Below are 21,668 nucleotides of genomic sequence, written 5' to 3'. Positions count from 1 at the left end.
CGGTATGTTTGCAATGCTGTGAGGGGAGGGAATCTTGGAAATCAGCACAATTTTCTCTATGCATCTAAATGATTCCCCATCAAAATCTGCACTGCAGATCTGCTGTGTAAATTATGCTCAAGTTATATCTAGAAACAAGGCAGACAAACATTTTTGGAGTTTGTGGATTATCTAACAACTGCAACCCACCTAATTATCTAGTTTGTAAGTTCACTCCTCTCTTCTTTTTATTCATCTTAATTAAAAAGAATGATGTGAACACCTTGTGTTTTCAATCTTCTATAATGCAACTAACACAATACTAGAGGGCCAGGTCAAACTGTACTTAAGATTAGGGATTGTAAAACGCTGTTTATTCACTTATTCTCTTTCCAAGGTAGATGGATATTATTTATGATGAAACAAAAATTTTAATTTTTTTCTAGATTGGTCTTTTTCCTTAGAATCCAATAACAGGTGTTTCCTAAATTGCTATTACATCATGCAGGAGCTACTCAGTCATAAAATCTTTGAAAATTCCTGTATTGAAATATATTAACAAGTGTTAGTATTATAAATGAAGCTAAAAAGCATCCAAAAATACCATTTGATAATAACTATATTGTTTTTCTTTAAAACAATGCTGCTGTATATTTTATTTTTGGCCATTCAGTTATCCTTGGGGTTAAGGAATGGAATATTTCTGGAATGAAATTTCACTCAGCAAACATTGTCATGTAGAGATATAAAAATCTTCTCTTTGTTACTGATTAACACTTCTGACATTGACTAATAATATACTGTATCAAAACTTAAATTCTTGGTATTAGCAATCATTTCTCTCTCTAGATTAAAGTCAGTCATACTTATAGGAGCAAATCTTCTAACATGAAAGTCTGAGAGCTTCTTGGCACCATCCTTATCCATGTGCATTTGTAACAGAGCTTTTGTTATCTTTGATTTGAGATCAGCTGAAAAACAAATCCATATTGTAGCAAATTAAATATGTATTGTAAATAAAGTCATATAACAATAAGTTAACTAGCAGGAAAATTTCTGGAGTGAGGTCTTTGCAGTTGATGATCTTTAGAAATAATAATTAGTACACCAACAGCTCAACAAAGAGATATCGAAGTTAATGATATGATTAATTATAATAATATTATATATGTAAACTGATGTAACATTTCACATAAATATGATATGGGCACAGAAATATATTAGTATATTTCATGTTTTGGTACAAGAGCATATCTATCTAAGAAGCCATAATTTTTATTTATTTATTTATTTTTAACTTGACAAAATAATGATCTTGTTTCAAGATAAACACTGATGAAGTATTTGCTTTGGTTTGTCATAATTCAGAAATAGTATATAATAAGAGGGGTCATTGCAAAAGTTCTGAACACGCTATTCCTGCTGGCCAGCCAAATATTTATTTTACAAAATACATTTACAGGCCTTCAATATAATCTCTAATCTTCCATAACACTGCCCCAATGTTTGGATAAATCTTCAAGTCTTGTAGGCAAATCTTTTTGTTGATGTGTTCAATAAGATGAATCACTTCAGCAGACGCCTTATGAATGATGGTCAAATGTTTCTCATAGAGTGGCTCTTCCAACTTAGAAAACAAATTTGAGTTTGGAGTGCAGGACTGCACTGGGGTGATGTGAAACTTGCCATCCATACTTTCCCATTAGGTCTGATATGAATACATGGTCACTGTGTGATACCTAGCCTGAGTGAAGTCTTATTTCTTATAATCTTATAAGAAGTCTTATTTCAGAACAAGAAAACAACCATATGATGTTTTTATTCAGAGTATGGCTTACAACTGATGTGAGGGTGGAAATTCTTATATCATCCTTGGCCAAGATGCGCAGTATGCAGAACTTTTGAAATGATCCTCATATATAGTATCTCATATAGAGTTGACACCTGCCTTGACATATTTTTTTAATACGAGTCTTGCACTTGGTCAAGTCCCTAAAGAGTGGAAGGAGGGCAAGATTGTGCCACTTCATAAAGGAGGTGATCGAACTCAAGCATCAAACTATAGGCCTATCTGTGTGTCAGGTGTTGTGGTTAAGTTGTTGGAGAAGATACAACTTGTGAGAACTAGGATCCAGAGTTGGGTTGACAACAATGGTATAATCTTTGATGGACAGCATGGATTTTCTAAAGGGAGGTCGCGTTTTAGTAATCTACTTACTTATTACAATAAAGTGACTGCTTCCTTGGACAGAGGAGAAGGATACACAGTAATATACTTGGATTTTGCAAAAGCTTTTGATAGAGTACCTCATGATAAGTTGACAGTCAAACTAGAGCAGATGGGGTTGGATATTAGATTAGTGCATTGGATTGGAGACTGGCTATCTGATAGGTATCAACAAGTTGTGTATGGGGGTGCAATATCCAGGAAAAGGAAAGTCACTAGTGGAGTGCCTCAGGGATCTGTTTTAGGGCCATTACTATTTAACTTGTATATTAATGATATTGGCGAAGATTTGGATGGAGATATTCAGTTGTTTGCAGATGATGCAAAGTTGGGACGAACCATAAAGAGTAGTGAAGATGTTGTGGCCTTGCAAGAAGACTTGAATAAATTGAGTGATTGGGCAAGCAAATGGGGATGTGAGTTCAATGTTGCAAAATGTAAGGTTTTAAAATTTGGAAAACAAAGATGGGATGCAGAATTTATGCTTGGTGAGAATATATTGTTGGAAGTAGAGGAAATAAGAGATCTGGGAGTGATAGTGGATAAGGATCTAAAATTTAGGGGACACATCGCCAAAATTGTGAAGACAACACAAAGACTTCTGGGAATGATGAGGAAGACACTGACGTGTAGAAGTAGGGAGATTCTTGTTCCATTGTATAAGGCTTTGATTAGGCCACACATGGACTATTGTGCCCAGATTTGGTCACCTGGTTTTCAGAAGGATGAAGAGATGTTGGAAAGGGTCCAAAGGCGACTGACTAAGGTAGTTTCTGACCTCTGGAATGTCGAGTATGAGGAAAGATTGAAAAGATGTAATTTGCAGAGTCTAGTGGAGAGAAGGAAGAGGGGAGATATGATAGAGACCTACAAGTTGGTAAGGGGTTGTTATAGGATCAATGGTGGAGAAGTTCTACAGAGAATAGTGGGAGATCAGGGGAGAACCAGAGGTCATACCTGGAAACTGTATAAAGAGGGTGTGAGTAGGGGAGTGAGAAGCAGGTTTTTTTCGTGCAGAGTTGTGAATGATTGGAATGCCTTGCCTGAGAGTGTGGTGTCTGCAAGGAGTTTGAATGTGTTTAAGACCCGGTATGATGAGATGTGTGTGAGATAAAAGGACCTCCTAGATGAGTCTTTGACTCCATAAGGTCTTGTTTAATAATAATAATAATATACAGTCTAATACAAATTTGAAATACACACACACACACACACACACACACACACACACACACACACACACACACACACACACACACACACACACACACACACACACACACACATTCATTGACTGGCTTAATTAATGAGGACTGTAATGCTTTCAAAAACAAGCCCAATGATAGATAAGAAAAACAAAATCAGAAAGTTAAAAGCATTTCCACTCATTTTGGTTTTAATCCACATAATTAAATCTACTGTTTATCTAACCTCAAACCTTAGTACTTCAAAATTTTGACCCTTGAGTCATCTGACACCTGAAATTGCATATATGGGTGCTTTTGTGCAGTCAAACTTAATTTCATTAGCATTTCTTAACACTGGCCACCACTTCTTTATCTATGCAGACATACATTAAACTGTAACATAACACAAAATGAGTAACAACAGAAAAAAAAAGTCACAATACTTGCAGTGAAAAATAAGAGTAGTACCTGCAAAAAATATGACAATCCTAATGGATGTAATTTCTGGGGAAAAAAAGTTATCAGTATATGGCAGTTAATAAAATAAAATTTTATTATTTTGATTTTTGATTTTTTTAAAACTGACACAAATTATGATATTACACATGCCATAGCTGTATGGCAGTAATTCTGCTAAAGCAGAATTAGAAATACTTAGCTATGAAATATCAATGTTCATTCTTGATTTCATTAATTTACCAGTTTATAGTGTGAAAATAATTAGTTTTCCTCAATACATTATCAGCTTGATAGCTAACTTGTACAGTGAGCAAGAAGCCACAATAAGAGCAGGTGTTGGATTAATTGATTGGCTTCAGGTTGGCAAGAAGTTAGGAAAAGTTGATGCCTACTTTCTCCTCACTTGTTTAGTATCTATGCTGAAGACATCATGCATGTAGTAATTAATAAGCATAACATAGGAATTATGAAAGCAGACTGACCAGTAATATGAGTATGCTGATGATACAGTACTCCTTTGTAATGACAAGGAAGAGCTAGAAAAACTACGAATTCTTGAAAAAGTTAATGAGATCGGTAAGAACAGAGGAATTTAACTCAATCCTAGCAAGGCAAAGATTATGGTTCTGAAAGGAGATATAGAGAAGTTCCTGAGAAAAGAGTGTACCTTAGTGGAGAAAGAATCTAGGTGGTCAGCAAATTCGAGTACCTGGGATCTCTTATTAATATGAAGAATTGCTGTTCAGAAGAAGAAGAAGAAGAAGAAGGAATGGCTAAAACAACAATCAGAAACTTGTCTACTATCAGGAAAAAAGGATCTATCTCCACAGGAACAAACTGAGGATTCTGGATGCAGCATTTTTTCAAACAGTGATTTATGGATGCGAGACTTGGAACCTAAATAAGTCTGATATGAAAAGGATAGCTGCTTTTAAAATGTGGTGTTACAGAAGACTGTTAAGGATATTATATACTGAAAGGCAGAAAAATGATGCTAGAAAGGATCAGTAGAACTTTATTGTTCTTTAAGGTTACTGACAGAAGAAAGTTGAAATATTTTGGATACATTACAAGCATGGAAAGAGGACTTCTCAAAACAGTAATAGAATAATAGTAAACAGTAATTTCAAAACTTTAAAAAAAGTTTCTGGAAGAAAGGAAGTGGCAGACCCTCAATGAGATGGATGGTGTGTTTGGAGTGACTGATCTTCAGAGAGTTGAAGCCTCTAGGAAAGCATACAACCTGGCAAGAAATGGTGGTCATTGCCAGGTCCATGCCAAACATGGTGTGGCAAATCACTGAGGAAGGGAGTGACCATAAGCATGTGATGATATCCAGTGAATTGATGGATGAATAGTGTAGACTCATTTGCTATTAGCTGACTTCAAAATGTAAATGTTTACTGTTGAATCATAGTTAAAAAAAAAAAAATACAACTATTTATCTATGGTTTATTTTTGCCATTAGTGCAATACAATACACAATGATGAAATTTTACAGTGTACCCTTTGCTTTCTATATGTAAAAAATATGGCTGTTGATTGTATCTAAAAGATTTTGGTCTTAATACACCCTTTTATCTCCTGCTAATTGTTAGTTTCATTCTGCTAAATTATTAATTTAAGCTATGTATTTTTTAAATACATTCAAAGTGCATACATTTATTGTTAACTAACAATCATAATTTCTCTGAATGATACTTTTTTTGCACTTCAATGTCTGTATATGCTTTTCCTTTTATACTTTCTATAACTTTTTTCCCCATATCATTTCCATGTTTGTAACTTCACATGCTAAACAACAGGCATTTTTAGCTTCATACTAGATGTTTTCTTCTCTCATATTTCATTTATCTAAATGTATCATTAATGCATGCACACGCACGCACACAGGTTGTTTCAAAATTATGTATACACACTTTAAAATTTATATTTCATGACAAGGTATACAATTTTAATTTTCTTTAACAAAGACAATTTTTTCACAATAACATAAATTAAGTTTAAATTTTCAAAATGCCTATCATCAGCATGAATATGAGCAATTTCTCTCACCAACTGATCTACAAACTGAAAGGCATAAGGTAGGCAACTGTTTTTTTTTTTTTTTTTTGCTTCCTGTTGTATTATCATCCACATTAGCTCCAATGTTTGTGGTTTGCAACTGTAATCTTTATTTTTCAAGTATCTCCCTCCCAAAAAAAAATCAAAAGGAGGGCATTCAAAAGCACTCCCTCATGGTGCACTATCTTAGTGAAAAACCTCTAATGCCGCTCAAGGTGTTTCTGATATTTGATACCATATAATGCTCAACATTTTATGATAATTTTCACCATTAAAAGAATGAGGAGACAGAGGTAAGGTGGGGCAGAATGAAAGGTAGCAAGACTAAGGGCAACAGAGAGTGAAACTGCTAGAATGCAAGATTTGAAGAGTTATGCAAAATGAAAAATGGAGTGACAGAGAATGAGATTGCTAGAATGCCATATTTGAAGAAAGAGTTATTATTTTTACACCCTCCAGTGAGTCAGCAGACTCATCATAGGAGGTTCATTCAACTAACAACAGCAAGAACAGAACCCAGGGGAACACCACTGGTTACCCTCCTATTCTGAGACACTGTTCCATCATACCCAACTTGCTAAGCACATCATAGTGAATCTTAAATCCTTAACAATCCCTGCATTAACAACATATTCTGGTAATGCATCTCATTCACTGACAATTTTCCATGTAAAAAATCTATTCCTTTCACCCCTCTTCATGACACTCCTACATAACTTCCAGGGATGTCCTCTGGTTCTTCCTTTCTCACCTTCAACTCTTTTTATAATCCTCTCTGGATTAATCCAATAAAATCCCCTTACTAACTTAAACTTCTCTATTATGTCACCTCTTTCCTTCTATCTGCCAAACTCTGCAATCCACATTTCTTCAATCTCTCTGTATAGCCAACATTCAACAGTCCTGATATTGTCTTAGTCACTCTTCTCTGGATACTCTTGAATGTTTACACATCATATTGAAAACCTGGTGACCAAATCTGAGCATAACAGTCCAAGTGTGGTATGACCAGTACTTTATAAAGTGGCACAATCACCTCCTTATCCCTACATGTGAGGGTACTTCTTATCATTGCAGTCTTTGCAACACTTGCAATATGCTCTCCAAACTTCAGTCTACTGTCAACCATCATCCCAAATCTTGAATCTTATCCACTTCAGTATATATAGTACACAGCCTTATATTTTTGCATTCCAAAATGTAACAACTTTCACTTACTAATATTAAAACTACAACCCCACTCCTTTGTCCAAGTGAAAAGTCTATTCAAATCTTCCTGAAGGGAGAATTAACATCAGCAGTACTACTTATTATTGTACTCAACTTTACATCATCAGTAAACAAATGAAGATCCTCATTCAGTCCAAATGATATATCATTTACAAACAAGTTAAACAGCAGGGGGCCCCCAAGAACAGAACCCAGGGACATGCCACTGATTACCCTCCTTTTTTGAGACACTGCTCCATCATACATAACGTGCTGGTATTGTTCAGAGATTCAATCACCGATCCATCTAACCAATATATATATACTATCTATTCCCATCCTCTGCAACTCATAGACCAAATTACCATGTGGTAATCTATCAAACACTTTTGCAAAGTCTAAGCATATCACTGTATATAATTCTCCTTTATCTAACACACTCATCACCTTATCATAAACTGTAAATAAATTATTAAAACAAGACCTACCCTTTATAAATCCATGCTGACCATTATTAAGAATACTATTCCTACTAACCCAATCGTGTTAGTAGGAATAATTGTTAACCCAATTATTTCTAAATAATTTCTCCAACAGCTTGACTACAACAGCAGTTATACAGACTGCTCTATAATTGGAAGCATCTGTCCTACAACACTGTTTGTGGAATGATACTATTTTGACTTCTTTCCACTTCTGATAGAACAAGTAGTAGAAATAGCATATATCCAGCTCATAAAAGATATTTACAAAGAAGGTACAACAAATATCACTCTTTTCAATCACCTAATTAAAATTAATTTAAGCAGAGGAGTATATCAGGATGACTTATTATCACCTAATATTTTCACATCTACTCTGGACAGCATTCAAAAAACTAACACGAAAGGAGGAATAAACATTGATAGTGAAATGTTAAATATTCTATTATTCGCCAATGATGTGGTATTAATATCTCACTCCCCCAAACTTTTAGAATCAATGCTGAATGACATAAGCCAAAAAATTGGATTGGAAATACATCTGGACAAAACAAGATGGATGAAAAACAAATACTGTAAAGATTATACAATCACTCTAGAATCCCACATGAAAAAGTTGAGGCTTACACCTACCTTGGACAGTCTATAAAAATGAATAATGACACATCATATGAAATAGCAAGGAGAAAAATAGCTGCTTGGATGGTCTTCAACAACAAAAAATTAACAATTACCAACCAAAACATAGATATAGAAATAAAAGCTCATCTTTTCAATAGTCACATCCTACCAGCATTAACTTATGGCAGTGAAACATGGAACACAACTTTAAAAGAAGAACAAAGTTTAATAACAACTCAACATGCAACAGAAAGAAGAATGTGCAACATAAATAAAATAGATCACATAAGACACACAGAAATCAAAAAGAATTCTGGACTCAAAGATGTAATACAAACAATCTACAACAGCAAAAGTAGATGGGCAGGACACCTTGCCAGAATGAGAGACAATAGATGGACAGTTAGAGTAACAAATTGGTATCCGAGAGAAACCAAAAGGAAACCTGGAAGACTGATCTTAAGGTAGGAAGACCCCAATGATCAGAAAGTTGGAAGAAAGTGGAGAAGAAAGGCTCAAGACAGGAATAGCTGGACTTTATGACCTGCAGTCATGGAGAAATCCTAACTGAAATCACAGGTCCATCAAGGTAATCCACTTCTTAGAAATCTTACTAACCACAAGACTTTAATTAAATAACCAGGTGAGTGGCAGAGCTAATCGTTGTGCACATTCCTTAAGAATACATGGTGATATGTCATCCATTCCAACAGCCTTATTAATATCTAACCCAATCAACACCTGATAACCTCTGATTTTTTCACTTCCAATTCTCCTAATTCCTGCCTCTCTTCTATATATTGCATGGCATCATTTACACCAGTATGATATATGCTGATACAGTGCTCATTCAATAATTCCACTATATCCTTTGCAACAGTCATTCTGCTATCACAACTATCCACCAGTGTCAACCTACCATAATTATACTTTCTCTGGTTTGCTATATAGCAGAATAATTACCTTGAATTAACCTGGCTTGATCAGCCAATCTCCTCTTATACTGCACCTTTTCTTTCTTTGCCATGCTCATTACCATCCTAGCCTGCACTTTAATGGATCTGATCACCACCAACTGTCTTGTACTCTTCATGGATCTCATTGTACCTTCTCCATAACATTTTCTTTTCCAGCACAGCTTGCTCGATTTCACTTGACTTCATCCATTTTACTCCTCTATTTATTCACTTAACCCTTGATATGCAGTTATACTTCACTTATTTCAGATACTGTCTTATGAATTTCCATGCATGTTAACATCTTTTCTGCACAGCTCATCTGCCCAATGTATTGATGCTAGATGACTAAAGAGCTTCCCATAATCATCCATCTTATACTTCCACATACATCCGTTTTTGCCAGTAACTTTTTCTTGTTTCACCACTTCCTAAAAAATTACCTCATGATTACTCTCACCAACTAGTAGTGTCAATACCAAATTAACAACTACATCTTGTGAATAATATCTTGTGAAGTTATCATCAAATCCAAATCATATGAGACTCTATTTGTTTCAATAACATGCTGCTTAAGATACGTGTATTTATCCTCAGAAATTCAACAAACTCATTCCCCTTATTCCTATAGACTATCTCCTCCTCCTCCTTCCATACTATATTTCTGTAATTAAAGTCTCTCATCAGGACTACCTTCTTTTATACATGCCCAACCAGTTTGCCTAAACATTTCACAATCAATATTCTCTACATTCCCTGGTCTATAACAGCATCCTATCAGATATACTAGCTAGTTAATTTCAGCTTCATACAGATTCAAAATGTTCACATGCACTATCAACGTCTACACTTTGTGGACACAATTCCTCTGCAATCATTAACAGCACCCCCCCTGCCTCCTTTCATCTTCCTATCCTTCCAGAAAATCATATATCCTTCCATTTCTATTGCTGGTATCATATCATCCTCAGACAACTGAGTTATACTAATCACTTATACCATTTATTTTGGGGCATAATGACTGAATCAATGCAATAAACTCAGCTTTCTCATTTCAATACTCCTTGCATTTGTATACAAACACAACAATCCCCATGTCTTTGAGGCCATTCTACCAGCACCAACATTTTATATTCTAGCTACTATACCACATCTCTCTCTCTCTTTTTGATTTGACCACTCCTGTTTACCTGATCCTGACTCTGATTGCCATTTATACCTATCCCATCCTAACCATTATGCATTCCATCACCTTGTGCTGTTGCAACTACATCTTCAACCTTGGATCCACCTTCCTTCTGTCATACAACCCATTTAGCTGTTGTGCCTTACTTGAAACATACCTTTGATCTCTAGCTAAATTAATTTCTTGATTTCACGCCTTCTCAGCAAAAATGGTAAAAATGAGTAAAAGAGGTGATAAGTGTTTCAAAAATAGCAGTTTATTGAGATTCCATTGTTAGAGGATTGGTTAATGGGAAAGTCCATAAGGTTTTCATCCAGGAGGGAGAATGAACAAGATGATTCATTCTTTGGACATGAGGAGGAAAAGAGCAAGAGAATTAGTGGTGGTTGTGGGGACAAATGATTTAAATGGACCCAAGGAGAATGTAATGGCAGATATCAGGAAGTTATTGAGGAAAGTGAAAGATAAAAGTATAGTGGAAAAGGTTGTAAGTATGTTGCTGAGGTATGACAATGATGAGTTGAGACAGAGAGCCAGAATCATGAATGGTATGCTGGCAGAGCTGGGTGAGGATAAGGCAGTGAAGTTTATGAATGGTATATATTTCAGAAAGAATGAAATTATACAGACATGACGGACTGCATTTGAACGGTTTTGGAGTTAGTGAAACTGGAGGAACTATTGCTAGATGGAAGTGCAGTGTGTGATGAAAGCAAGAAATCTGAAGTAAAAGGTGAAATGAAAGATCAGGAGAGTAGTATTGAAGAGAATGAAGTGCTTCTCAATGAAAACAGTAGCAGTATGAGAGATGAAGAGACAATGGGAATGCAAGAGGAACAGGGAAACTGGAAGGGGAGCCCTGACAGACATAGCATAGGGAAAGTAGATGCTAGGAGTTACAGTGAATATATGTATGGGATGAGTAGCAGCATAGAAATGGAATAGACTGGGATGAGAGTGGGGGTAGTTGAGAATGCAAAAAAATACATGGTAAGTGGTAATAAAGGTGACTGAGCAAGGACAGGTGTGATGAGAAAATCACAACCAAGTGGTGTAAGTAAGAACTGGTTATAGAACTAAAAATGAACTGCTGTGTTTGTTTACAAATTACAGGAGGATTTGCAAAGGCTTGTTTGCGATTTTACCAAGCGTAGTTTGTTTAAAAGCACCATCTTTACTACACGAATTGAAAGATCTGGGCACACTCTTCTTTATGCCTCTCTGATATATATGGTGTTCTAAACTGAAAATTGGCTATACTGGTGCTCCTGCTCTCTCAGCAAAAGTTATGAAATGACAGGTATTAACACAGTGTTCAGAACTTTTGCATTTCTGATAAGGTTTGGGATGCTGATTAGCGATATGTCCAATCTCCATGCAGTCAAAACATTTAGATTTGGGTCTGTTGTCCCCAAAGTGATCATATGAACCACAATGCAGGCACTGCCTCTGTACTCCGGGATAGTTTACCATAACTTGGGTTGTATCGATGTTCACAAAATTTGGTACAGGTGTCATCATATCCATTGTGAAGGTGACCTCACCAGAAAACCAGTTTGTCTCTTCACCTGATAAACTCTTTCGTATGTTACTAATATTATCCCATCAATGGGAGCCAGACCCAGAAGTGAAACCAAAGTTGAAGTAATGCAGAAATCATATTTCCATACACAAGTAGTCAAATGGTTTCACACCTTATTACTAAAATACTCTGGATCAGAGATAGATGTTTAAAGTTTTTTCACTTGGTTAAATTAAAGATGCCAATAAATTATATTCTTGGTTTCATCCTTCATACAGAAATATGACTTCTGCATTACTTCAACCTTGGTATCACTTCTGGGTCTGGTTCCCACTGATGAGACCTCAATAAAAGGCGAAACCGGTTTGGGTAGTGGCCCTTCCCATTATGGGATACTAAGGCAACCGATGTGAAGTCATTAGCCTAGTCATTAACCCAGTCATGAAGTGACTTCACATGCAAACTTTGCTTGCACTTGGATAAAGGATAAAACCGAGAATGTAATTTCTTGGCATCTTTAATTGTTTAGTATAACCAAGTGAAAAAAAGTTTCAACAACCAAGAAAAAGATGGAAAGAGACCAGAACAGGGCACTGGGCCTAAATCCCTGAAAAGATGATGACGATATTATATCACCTTAAAAGTTACTAATATGAGTTGGTACTTAAGATAAATCAGGTGCAAATTCTTGCTTGCTTCCTCTTGGGTAAAATAAGGATAAAACAGGAATATAATTTCTAGTTAAATGTAACTTATTTTTCATTCCCAACATGGAAAAAAAACTACTACCATCATCAATCCATGTCTGTTGAAACTAAAATACATGTATAATAAATTTAGTTTAATCCTTTATCCAAGTGTGAGCAAACAAAATTTGCACCTGAAAATATCTTCAGGACTGAGGTAAGGTAGTACAATACCAGGCAACTCGCAGCAAAGGTGGATCAAGCTCCCAACTCCTTGTCTCAGTATCTCCCATAATGCACAGCACATCTCCTTGCAGACATGTATACTGCTATGCATTAAGGGGGGGGGGACACTACCCATACCGGTTTCAACCTTTATTGAGGTCTCGTCACTGGGAGCCAGGGCCAGAGAGGAGATACTAAGGAGAAGCAATAGGAGAGGTAAGGATGACCTCTCCAATAGGAGAGGTCATCCTTATGTAAAGTAGGTTTATATTTCCTTTTTATTTCAAATATAAAGTAGATTATATTTCCTTAAATGCAAGCACAATCATTGGACAGCAAATTATTATTATTATTATACGGGTATCTTCATGCAGTCAGAAGACCCATACTAACCCTTATACAACCTCAATACTTATATTTCTCCTTAAACTCATTCATTATCAGGGAACTTACATCTACTTCTGGCAATCTTCTCCACTCATTCATCATCCCCCAAGCAAAATAATTCAATTCACACACCCTTACTAACCATACTGGTGACAACATAATTCTCTTTGTATTTGTCACGTATTGAAAAATTTCTGCTTAAGGGTCAAAGCTGTATAACCGAGAGGAGACCTCCACATAGCCTTTAAAGGAATGCAGAGAACCGACCAGGGCTTCTGACCTAATGTCTAATCCTCACCTTCTCGTGGTGCACCCTGTTGGGTATTTATTTGGATACTGAATGAATGAGGATGGGCTGGCAATTTGGGATTTAGCGGACCAAATTGTATTCTTATCGGTTAAACCAAAATAAAAAATGATGGTACAACATGACAAAATTTCATGCCGGCTGGGGCGTCGCCCGGTTAAACAAGGCCCCTGTTGTTTTTGCCAGGGAACTAGGGCGAACAGCAAAAAGTCAGCTACTGGAACAAATCTGAAAACACATCCCAACTCAACATCACCAGAGTTAAAGATCGGTACTATCAACATAAGAAGCCTGAATGGCAAAGGAATGGAGCTAGCTGAGGAATTAGATAAGTACCAGATCGACATAATAGGGGTGACTGAAACAAAAAAGACAAAAACTGGTGAGATCTTTCTGAGCAATAAATACAAAATATTATATTCAGGCAATGACAATCAAGGAAAAGAAGGAGTAGCCATTGTATTCAACACTAAATACAATGCTAATCTTCTTGAATGGCAGGCAGCCTCAAGTAGAGTGATGTGGGCAAATATCAGAATTGGGAACTGGACAATGAGACTTATTTGTGCCTACGATCCCACAGAAGGTTCTACTAAGGTAGAAGTGGAGGAATTTTTTGAGGATTTTAGAGAAAACAGCTGACACAATGAAAAAGGAAAAGCTGGTCCTTGTTGAGGATCTAAATAGCAGATTAGGAAATGATTGTCAGACATAAAAAAATATATTGGGAAAATTTGGAGAAAAGATCAAAGCTAATAATAATGATAAATACCTGTTGGATTTCTGCTCAGGATATGGACTGGTTATTACTAACACCATGTTCCAACATAAAAATGTGCACAAATTCACATGGAAAGAAGAGGCAAGAAATAAGAAAAGTCTCATTGACTATGTTATTGTTGATAGTGATGTTTTCTCCCTTGTGCAGGACACCAGAGTGTACAGAGGATTTGAAATTGGAAGTGATCACTATTTAGTGGACATGGTGGACACAGGAAGTTAAAGAGGCAGTGAAGTAAAAGAAGAAGGCATATCAAAAGTTCCTGGCAAATAAGTCAGCTTGTGCTCTTAGAGAATATAGAGACAAATATAAGAAAGCTAAACACTGTGTAAAAGTAGCTAAACAAAAGTCATGGGAGGACTTTGGCAAGAACATAGAAAATAAATATCAGGAAGGTGGCAAAATATTCTGGAGGTTGTTGAAGAAGCTTAGAAATGGAGGAAAGAATGCTGTAAAAGGAGTTAGAGATGATAAAGGTGACATGAAAACGGAAGTAAAAGATATCCTTGAAGTATGGAGTAATTACTTCGAAAAACTGCTAATGAAACAAGCAGTGATGACAGCAAAGTGGTAAAAAAACACCGACCATGCAGTCAGGAATACACATACATACTTGAAGTAGAAAAAGCCATCAAAGGCTTGAAATGTGGAAAGGCAGCAGGAGTAGATGATATTTGACCAGAAATGCTGAAGTATGGTGGTATAAAAGTCTTGCAGTGGCTGCACTGGATAGTTCTGAAGGCCTGGACAGAAGTACGAATTCCCGATGATTGGAGTAGAGCTCTCATAGTACCCATATATATAAAAAGGGAAATAAAACTCAATGTGAGAATTACAGAAGTATTTCCCTACTGAGTGTTCCTCGCAAGATCTATGCAAGTATACTTGAGAAACGGTTGAGAAGAATTATGGAAGAAAAGCTTGGTGAAGAACAAGCTGGATTCAGGCCAAATAGAGGCTGTCAGGATCAGATCTTCACTTCACGACAAATAGTTGAGAAATGGGAATATAACAAAGATCTGTATTTAAGTTTTGTAGATTTGGAAAAGGGATATGACAAGGTGCCAAGAGAGAAGCTATTCAATATGCTACAGTTATATGGTGTCAATGGGGCATTATATCAAGCAATACTTAGTCTTCATTTGAGTTGTAAGTCAGCAGTTAGAATTGAAGGAAGTACAGGAAGATGGTTTAATGTTAAATCTGGTTTGAGACAAGAATGTATATTATCCCCTCTGTTATTCATTATCTATATGGATCACATTATGAAGGAAAGTGGTATTAAACATGATATCAAAATTGGAGATGTTAATGTCAGCTCTTTGCTTTATGCGGATGATGTTATACTTATCAATAAATCCCCTACAAGCCTGCAGGATTCCCTGACTAAATTGAATAGCTGTTGTAATAGATATGGTATGAAGGTCAGCAATAAAAAGACAAAGACAATGAAAATAGGCAGAATCGTTGAAAATATCAACTGCGTTGTGAATGGAGAACCTGTGGAACAAGTAAAACATTTCACGTACTTAGGCACGATTTTTAGTGAAGATGGTAGATTAAATATGGAAATAGACAACAGAATCAACAAAGCTGTTAATAATATCAACTGAATAGAATCATATGGAATAAGAGAGAAATTAGTCAGAACACTAAATTAGCTGTATACAAGACAGTGTTCAAACCAGTTTTAACTTATGGAAGAAGTAGAACATTTGACCAAAGACTAGAGACCGCAGATATGAGAATCCTGAGAAAGATTAGAGGTGTGAACAGATGGCATCAATGGCAATATCATATTAAAAACGAGGATATTAACAAAGAACTTGACATTGTCAGCATCCAGGAATGCGTTAGCAGAGCTAATCTCAGGTGGTATGGTCATTTAAACAGAACGGACGAAGAAAGATTAGCAAAACGAGTGTTCTCTGCCAGGTTGACAGAAAAAACGACCCAGAGGAAGACCAAGATATAGGTGGATTGATACGGTACAAAGTGCCTTAGATGACAGAAATATAAGATCTGATAAATATTGGGGTCTTGACAAGTTACAGACTGATCTGGAGGAAAATTGTAGATAGGAAGTTAGTGATGATGTAAATTTTTCATGTAGTACTATCATATTCTGTACACCCCTTGAGGGTAAATGGCAGGAATTTGATGGTGATGATGAAAAATTTCTTTTATGTCAATTCCTTCTCTTCTACCTTTCAACTAAACTTTGCAACTAACACACCTTCAATCTATCCTCACAGGGAGCATTCCACAGAAAATATAAGAAAGCTATGTGTAAATGTAGCTAAATATTATGAGAAGAATTTGGTAAGACTCTAGAAGAAAAATATAAAGATTGTGCAATGCAGGAGGAATGGTATCATGAGTACATTGCAATATTAGAGGTAGGAAAAAAGATGTCAGAAATCTGGTGTGAGAAGACAGCTGAAATAAATGATAATTCAATCAGGAATGACTGAATTATCATTTATTATCAGTTGTATAATAAAGTCTTATAATATATTATAAGACCTGATCAGAAGATTAAATTCCAGATGACTGGAGTAGGCCTTGCATAATACTTATCTGCAAAATGGAACATAAAACTGTATGCAAGAATTACAGAATTTCCTGCATACAGTTTTATTTTCAATTTTGAAGATAAGTACTATGCAAGTCCTACTCCAGTCATCTGGAATTTAAATTTCTGATCAGGTCTTTTGAATTTTGTAGTGTGACCATTGTACAATTTTTAAGATCCTCTCCATCACATTATACTATTTGATGTGATGACTTCACAACTTGTGCAATGTGATCACTGAACCTCAGACGCCTTTGTCCATCTGTCACCTTCAAAATTTACTCACCAAGTGTATACTTTGTATCCCACTGTTGCCCACCAAATTTCAGAACTTCATACTTTGTAACACTGAAATGACAGTTCCACTCACTTGCCCACTCATACAATATATTCATGTTTGCATGTAAGGTCACAAACATCTGCTCATTCCTCATCATTCCTCCAGTTTTAAAAGTGGGAGGAAACATGTATATCTCCAGCTGATCCAATCCCAATATCATTAAAATACAAGTTAAACAATAATGGCACCAGAACAGATCCCTGTGACACACCACCAGTGAATTTCATCGTTCATGATAGTGCCCTATATACAACTTGCTGATACCTACCTGACAGCCAGTCACCTATCCAACTTACTAATCTAGCATAAAATCCCATCTGTTCTAATTTAGCTATCAACTTGTTGTGTGGCAATCTATCAAAGGCCTTTACAAAATCTAAGAATACTGCTGTATATGCAGCTTACCTGTGAAACACATTCATCACTGGTAAGCTGCATAAACAGCAGTATTCTTAGATTTTGTGACTTTTGTGACAAAGTGACTTTAATGAAAGGGAGGGCATATTTTACTAACTTATAGTACCTAAGTTAGTAAAATATGCCCTCCCTTTCACAAACCCATGCTGACAGTCACACAAAATAATGCTACTATCAACCTACTTCCATATCCAAGCGCTCACCAATTCCTCAATGTCTTAACTACAACTCCTGATATATACGGATAGGCCTATGATTTGTTATCTTCCGTATCACCATTTTTGTGATGTGGAATAATATTACCTTTCTTCCCCTCCTTTGGGACTTGTGCTGTTGCAAGATACTTGTTAAACAGCTAAGCCAAAGTGACTTTAATGACCTGGAACATTCCCTTAAGACGTGGTGATATGCCATTGTGCTATTGCTTTAATGATATCAAGCTTATTGAATTCCTCATATAGTTCCTGCTTGCTCACGAATCTCTTCCATTTTCTTTGCACTTCAGCTTTTCATGATTTCACACTGATGAGGATGAAACACCTTTATGAACTTTTCACTGAATATCCCAACTATGTCATCTGCATTAGTTATCAGTCTATCATTTTCATCCATTAACATCATCTTGCTATAATCATTTTTCCTTCTATTTGACAGATGTCAGAAAAACTAGGATTTTAATTGGGCTGATTTGCTAATTTCTGCTTGATAGCACTTTCGCTGTCAAGCAGAAATTCCTTATTAAACCTTCTGATCTTTGGAATATATTCCCACAATGATACAGTTAAATACCTTTGTCAGTGTTCAGGCAGTATTTATCTTCTTCCTGATAAACTCCTCATTCATGCTCAAGCTCCAAGCTATTTATAATCACTCTTGTAATTCTCCATATATCCTTTCCTCACAGAAGTTTTGATATAGCTAGCCACAACCCAGGTGATCACTTTGTGATTATTCTCATCAACTGGAAATCTCACTCACAATCACATCAATTAATGAAATCAGATCATATCTAAAATTCTCGATCTTTGCATGTCCTCCTTTACATACTGCCTAAGATGGTTGTCTCTCAAGAAATTTCCAATTTCTCGAGTTGTTGAATTCCTTATTTCCAAATGCTATTTCTTTCTTCCAATCTATATTACTATAATTAAAATCATCTATAAATGATCACCTTTACCCTGTTCACTAGACTAAGATGCTTATACATTTTTTCATCACCATCCTCCACATTCCCTAGCCTACAGCAACATCACACTAATATTTTTTCCTTTCAACCTCCACCACACATCGTAGTGCCTTACTCTCTCGCCCCCTTCCCTATTCATACTTGCAAAAAACATCATACAATTCTATTCCTGTCAGAATATCATCCTCATTTAACCATTTCATTTATTCCACCAACTTTTGGGCAAATAAACTCCAGTAAAACAATTTCATCTCCCTTATTTCAGATGATCCTAGTATTCAGCCTTACTCATGCCACTTGTTGGTTTAGTTTTCCCCACACCTGCTCATGCCTACTTACCCCATATATCTCCTCAGACTTAACTGCACCCCCCCCCTTATATCCCAGGCCTTCGAATTTCTATGATAACCATCCCCATACATACTACTGTCAACATCCACTTTCCTTGCCTCCTAGTGCTACTATTTCTATTAACAAGAACTTCAATATCATCTGATCCACTCTCTCAATTTTTCACTTCTCTTCTTACTTCCTCTGATGTCTTGCTCATCATTCATTACACTTCCTTCTGGCAACAGTCTCTCCAGATGACTCACACTAAAGTCATTCACATGCACTCAATAACCTCGCACAAACCCATTCACACATTCGTACCAATCCACTCCAACACATTCCACGTGTCTACAAATCACAATTTGTTCTCCTATTCATGATTCCTGCTTTCCATCTCAACGCATCATTGTCATACTTTAGCAACACACACACACACACACACACACACACACACACACACACACACACACACACACACACACACACACACACACACACACAAAATGATAGCCTTCCCTATCATACTGTTGTTTTTCACTTTATCTTCAATCCCCTTCTAATATCTATCCTTACATTCTCCTTATGTTCAACCAAATAAATTGTTCCCAGTGCCACCACTAACTCTCCACTTCTCATATTCAAAGCATCAATTATCTCGCTCATTCTTCTTTCTAGAAAACAGACCTTGTGGATGCTCTCAATTAACCAGACCTCTAATAATGAGATCTCCATACATTGCTATTTATGATTCATTCCTCACCTCTTTTTCTCTACTTTCCTTCATTCTATCCTTTTGCACTCTTTCATTCCTTTCCACCAAACATCTCATATCACTGCTGTTCCTCATTTCATTTCTCATTCTGAACAACTTATTCCTCAAATATGCATACCAACAATTTACTCTCCGCTGCTCTCACAGGTCCTGCTCCCTCTCTTTCTAGTGCTCCTTTCTTTCACTTCTCCATTCTTGCTTACTTGTGTTTCCTCATTCCTACTTTCTTTTTATTTCCGAATGGCTGCATAGTGTCATTTGTGTGGTAATCTGGTTGGAGTCACATGAATAATTGTGTTTGTACATCTTTTAACTAATGCATAAACCTCAAGCCGATAGAGCCATCTGCTAGTTGGCTATTGCAAAAACAATAGAGATCTGCATATAAACTTTAGTGTAAAAATGTGTGATCGAAATTTGGAGCAGTGTGTTAACATCAAATTTTGTGTGAAAATTGACAAAACAGCCACTGAAACATTGGAGCTGTTGAAAGTGGCATATGGTGTGGATGCTCTGGAAAAGTCAAGTGTCTTTGAGTGGCAAAAGAGATTCAAAGGTGGACGAGAAGATGTGAATGATGACCCCAGAAGTGGCAGCCAAAAACAAAACTGAAGGATGCAAATGTGAACAGAGTGAGAGATTTGGTACGGTCTCTGACAGACAATTAAGTGTGCAATTAATGGCTGATGAATTGAGAAACAGTGGGTAATTTTAACTAAAGAATTGGGTATGCGAAAGATTTCTGCAAAGTTTGTGCCTCAGATCTTGACGGATGAACAGAAGGAGTGGCAGGTTCAAGTTGCGACTGATCTTTCTGCAAATTAGCACACGTTTCTGAGAGTAATTACAGGTGACGAAACCTGATGTTTCCAGTATGAACCCGAAGCAAAATGCCAGAGCATGTAGTGGAAAACCTCGAGTTTTCCATGTCCAAAAAAAAGCACGCATGTCACGTTCGCAGTTCAAGACCATGCTGGTGTGTTTCTTTGATCACAAGGGGATAGTCCACTATGAATTCATTGAACAGGGACAAATGGTCAACCAACACTGCTATTTAGAGGCGCTGAAAAGATTACAAGATTCTGTTTGGAGAAAAAGACCCGAATTGTAGCCTGACAAATGGATCATCCATCATGACAATGCGCCAAGCCATACTGTTCATTGTGAGAGAGTTTCTGGACAAAAAATTGATTACTGAATTAGGTCATCCTGGTTATACACCTGATTTAGCTCCCTGTGATTTTTGCTACTTCCAAAATTAAAGACTGCACTAAAAGGACGAAGATTTTCTGACATTGCTGATATCCAGCATAATGTGATAAAGGAACTGAAGAGTATTCCAGAAAAAGAGTTCCACACCTGTTTCCAAAAATGGGAATACTGTCTAAACCAGTATATAAATGCACAAGGGGGCTACTTTGAAGGTGACAGTAGCCACTAATGTATAGTTCTGAATGTAGGTTTTTTTACAGGTGCATTCCAGGAATTAAATTGTCACACCTCATACATTTTCCACTGCCACAGTCTCACTCGTTTTTGTTCTGTTATTCACAGTTTTTTGTACCCACATTTATGCTTCCATTCCTTCAGTGTGTTTCCAAATTGCTGAGAACTTGTAGTCAAAAACAAAATATCACACTTTTTTTTTTTTTTTTTTTTTTTTTTTTTACAAATCCATACCTTCTCTTGTCTCCTTTTCAGTCTCTCTCTAAACACATTTTGACATGCATACATGTGGCACATGGCATCAAATCATTCTCAAAAAAT

General features: G+C 36.4%; 1 protein-coding gene across 2 annotated transcripts in view; it reads right to left on the bottom strand.

The window, feature by feature from the left end:
* Positions 1-580: 580 nt before the first annotated feature.
* Positions 581-21,668, bottom strand: part of LOC150108874 (uncharacterized) — a 116,165-nt gene continuing 95,077 nt past the window's right edge. For both annotated transcript variants that reach the window (XM_090403996.1, XM_090403986.1), the window contains exon 6: positions 581-950. In XM_090403996.1, coding sequence (XP_090260122.1) covers positions 769-950 — 182 coding nt within the window. In that variant the 3' untranslated portion in view covers positions 581-768. The remainder of the gene's footprint in view (positions 951-21,668) is intronic.

The sequence above is a fragment of the Typopeltis vanoorti genome, chromosome 2, assembly GCF_054136105.1.
Source record: "Typopeltis vanoorti isolate ZY-2024b chromosome 2, IOZ_Tvanoo_1.0, whole genome shotgun sequence".
NCBI classification, from domain to species: Eukaryota; Metazoa; Arthropoda; class Arachnida; order Uropygi; family Thelyphonidae; genus Typopeltis; species Typopeltis vanoorti.
Note: the sequence above shows the minus strand (reverse complement) of the source record. Positions and strands in the feature narration are given on the sequence as shown.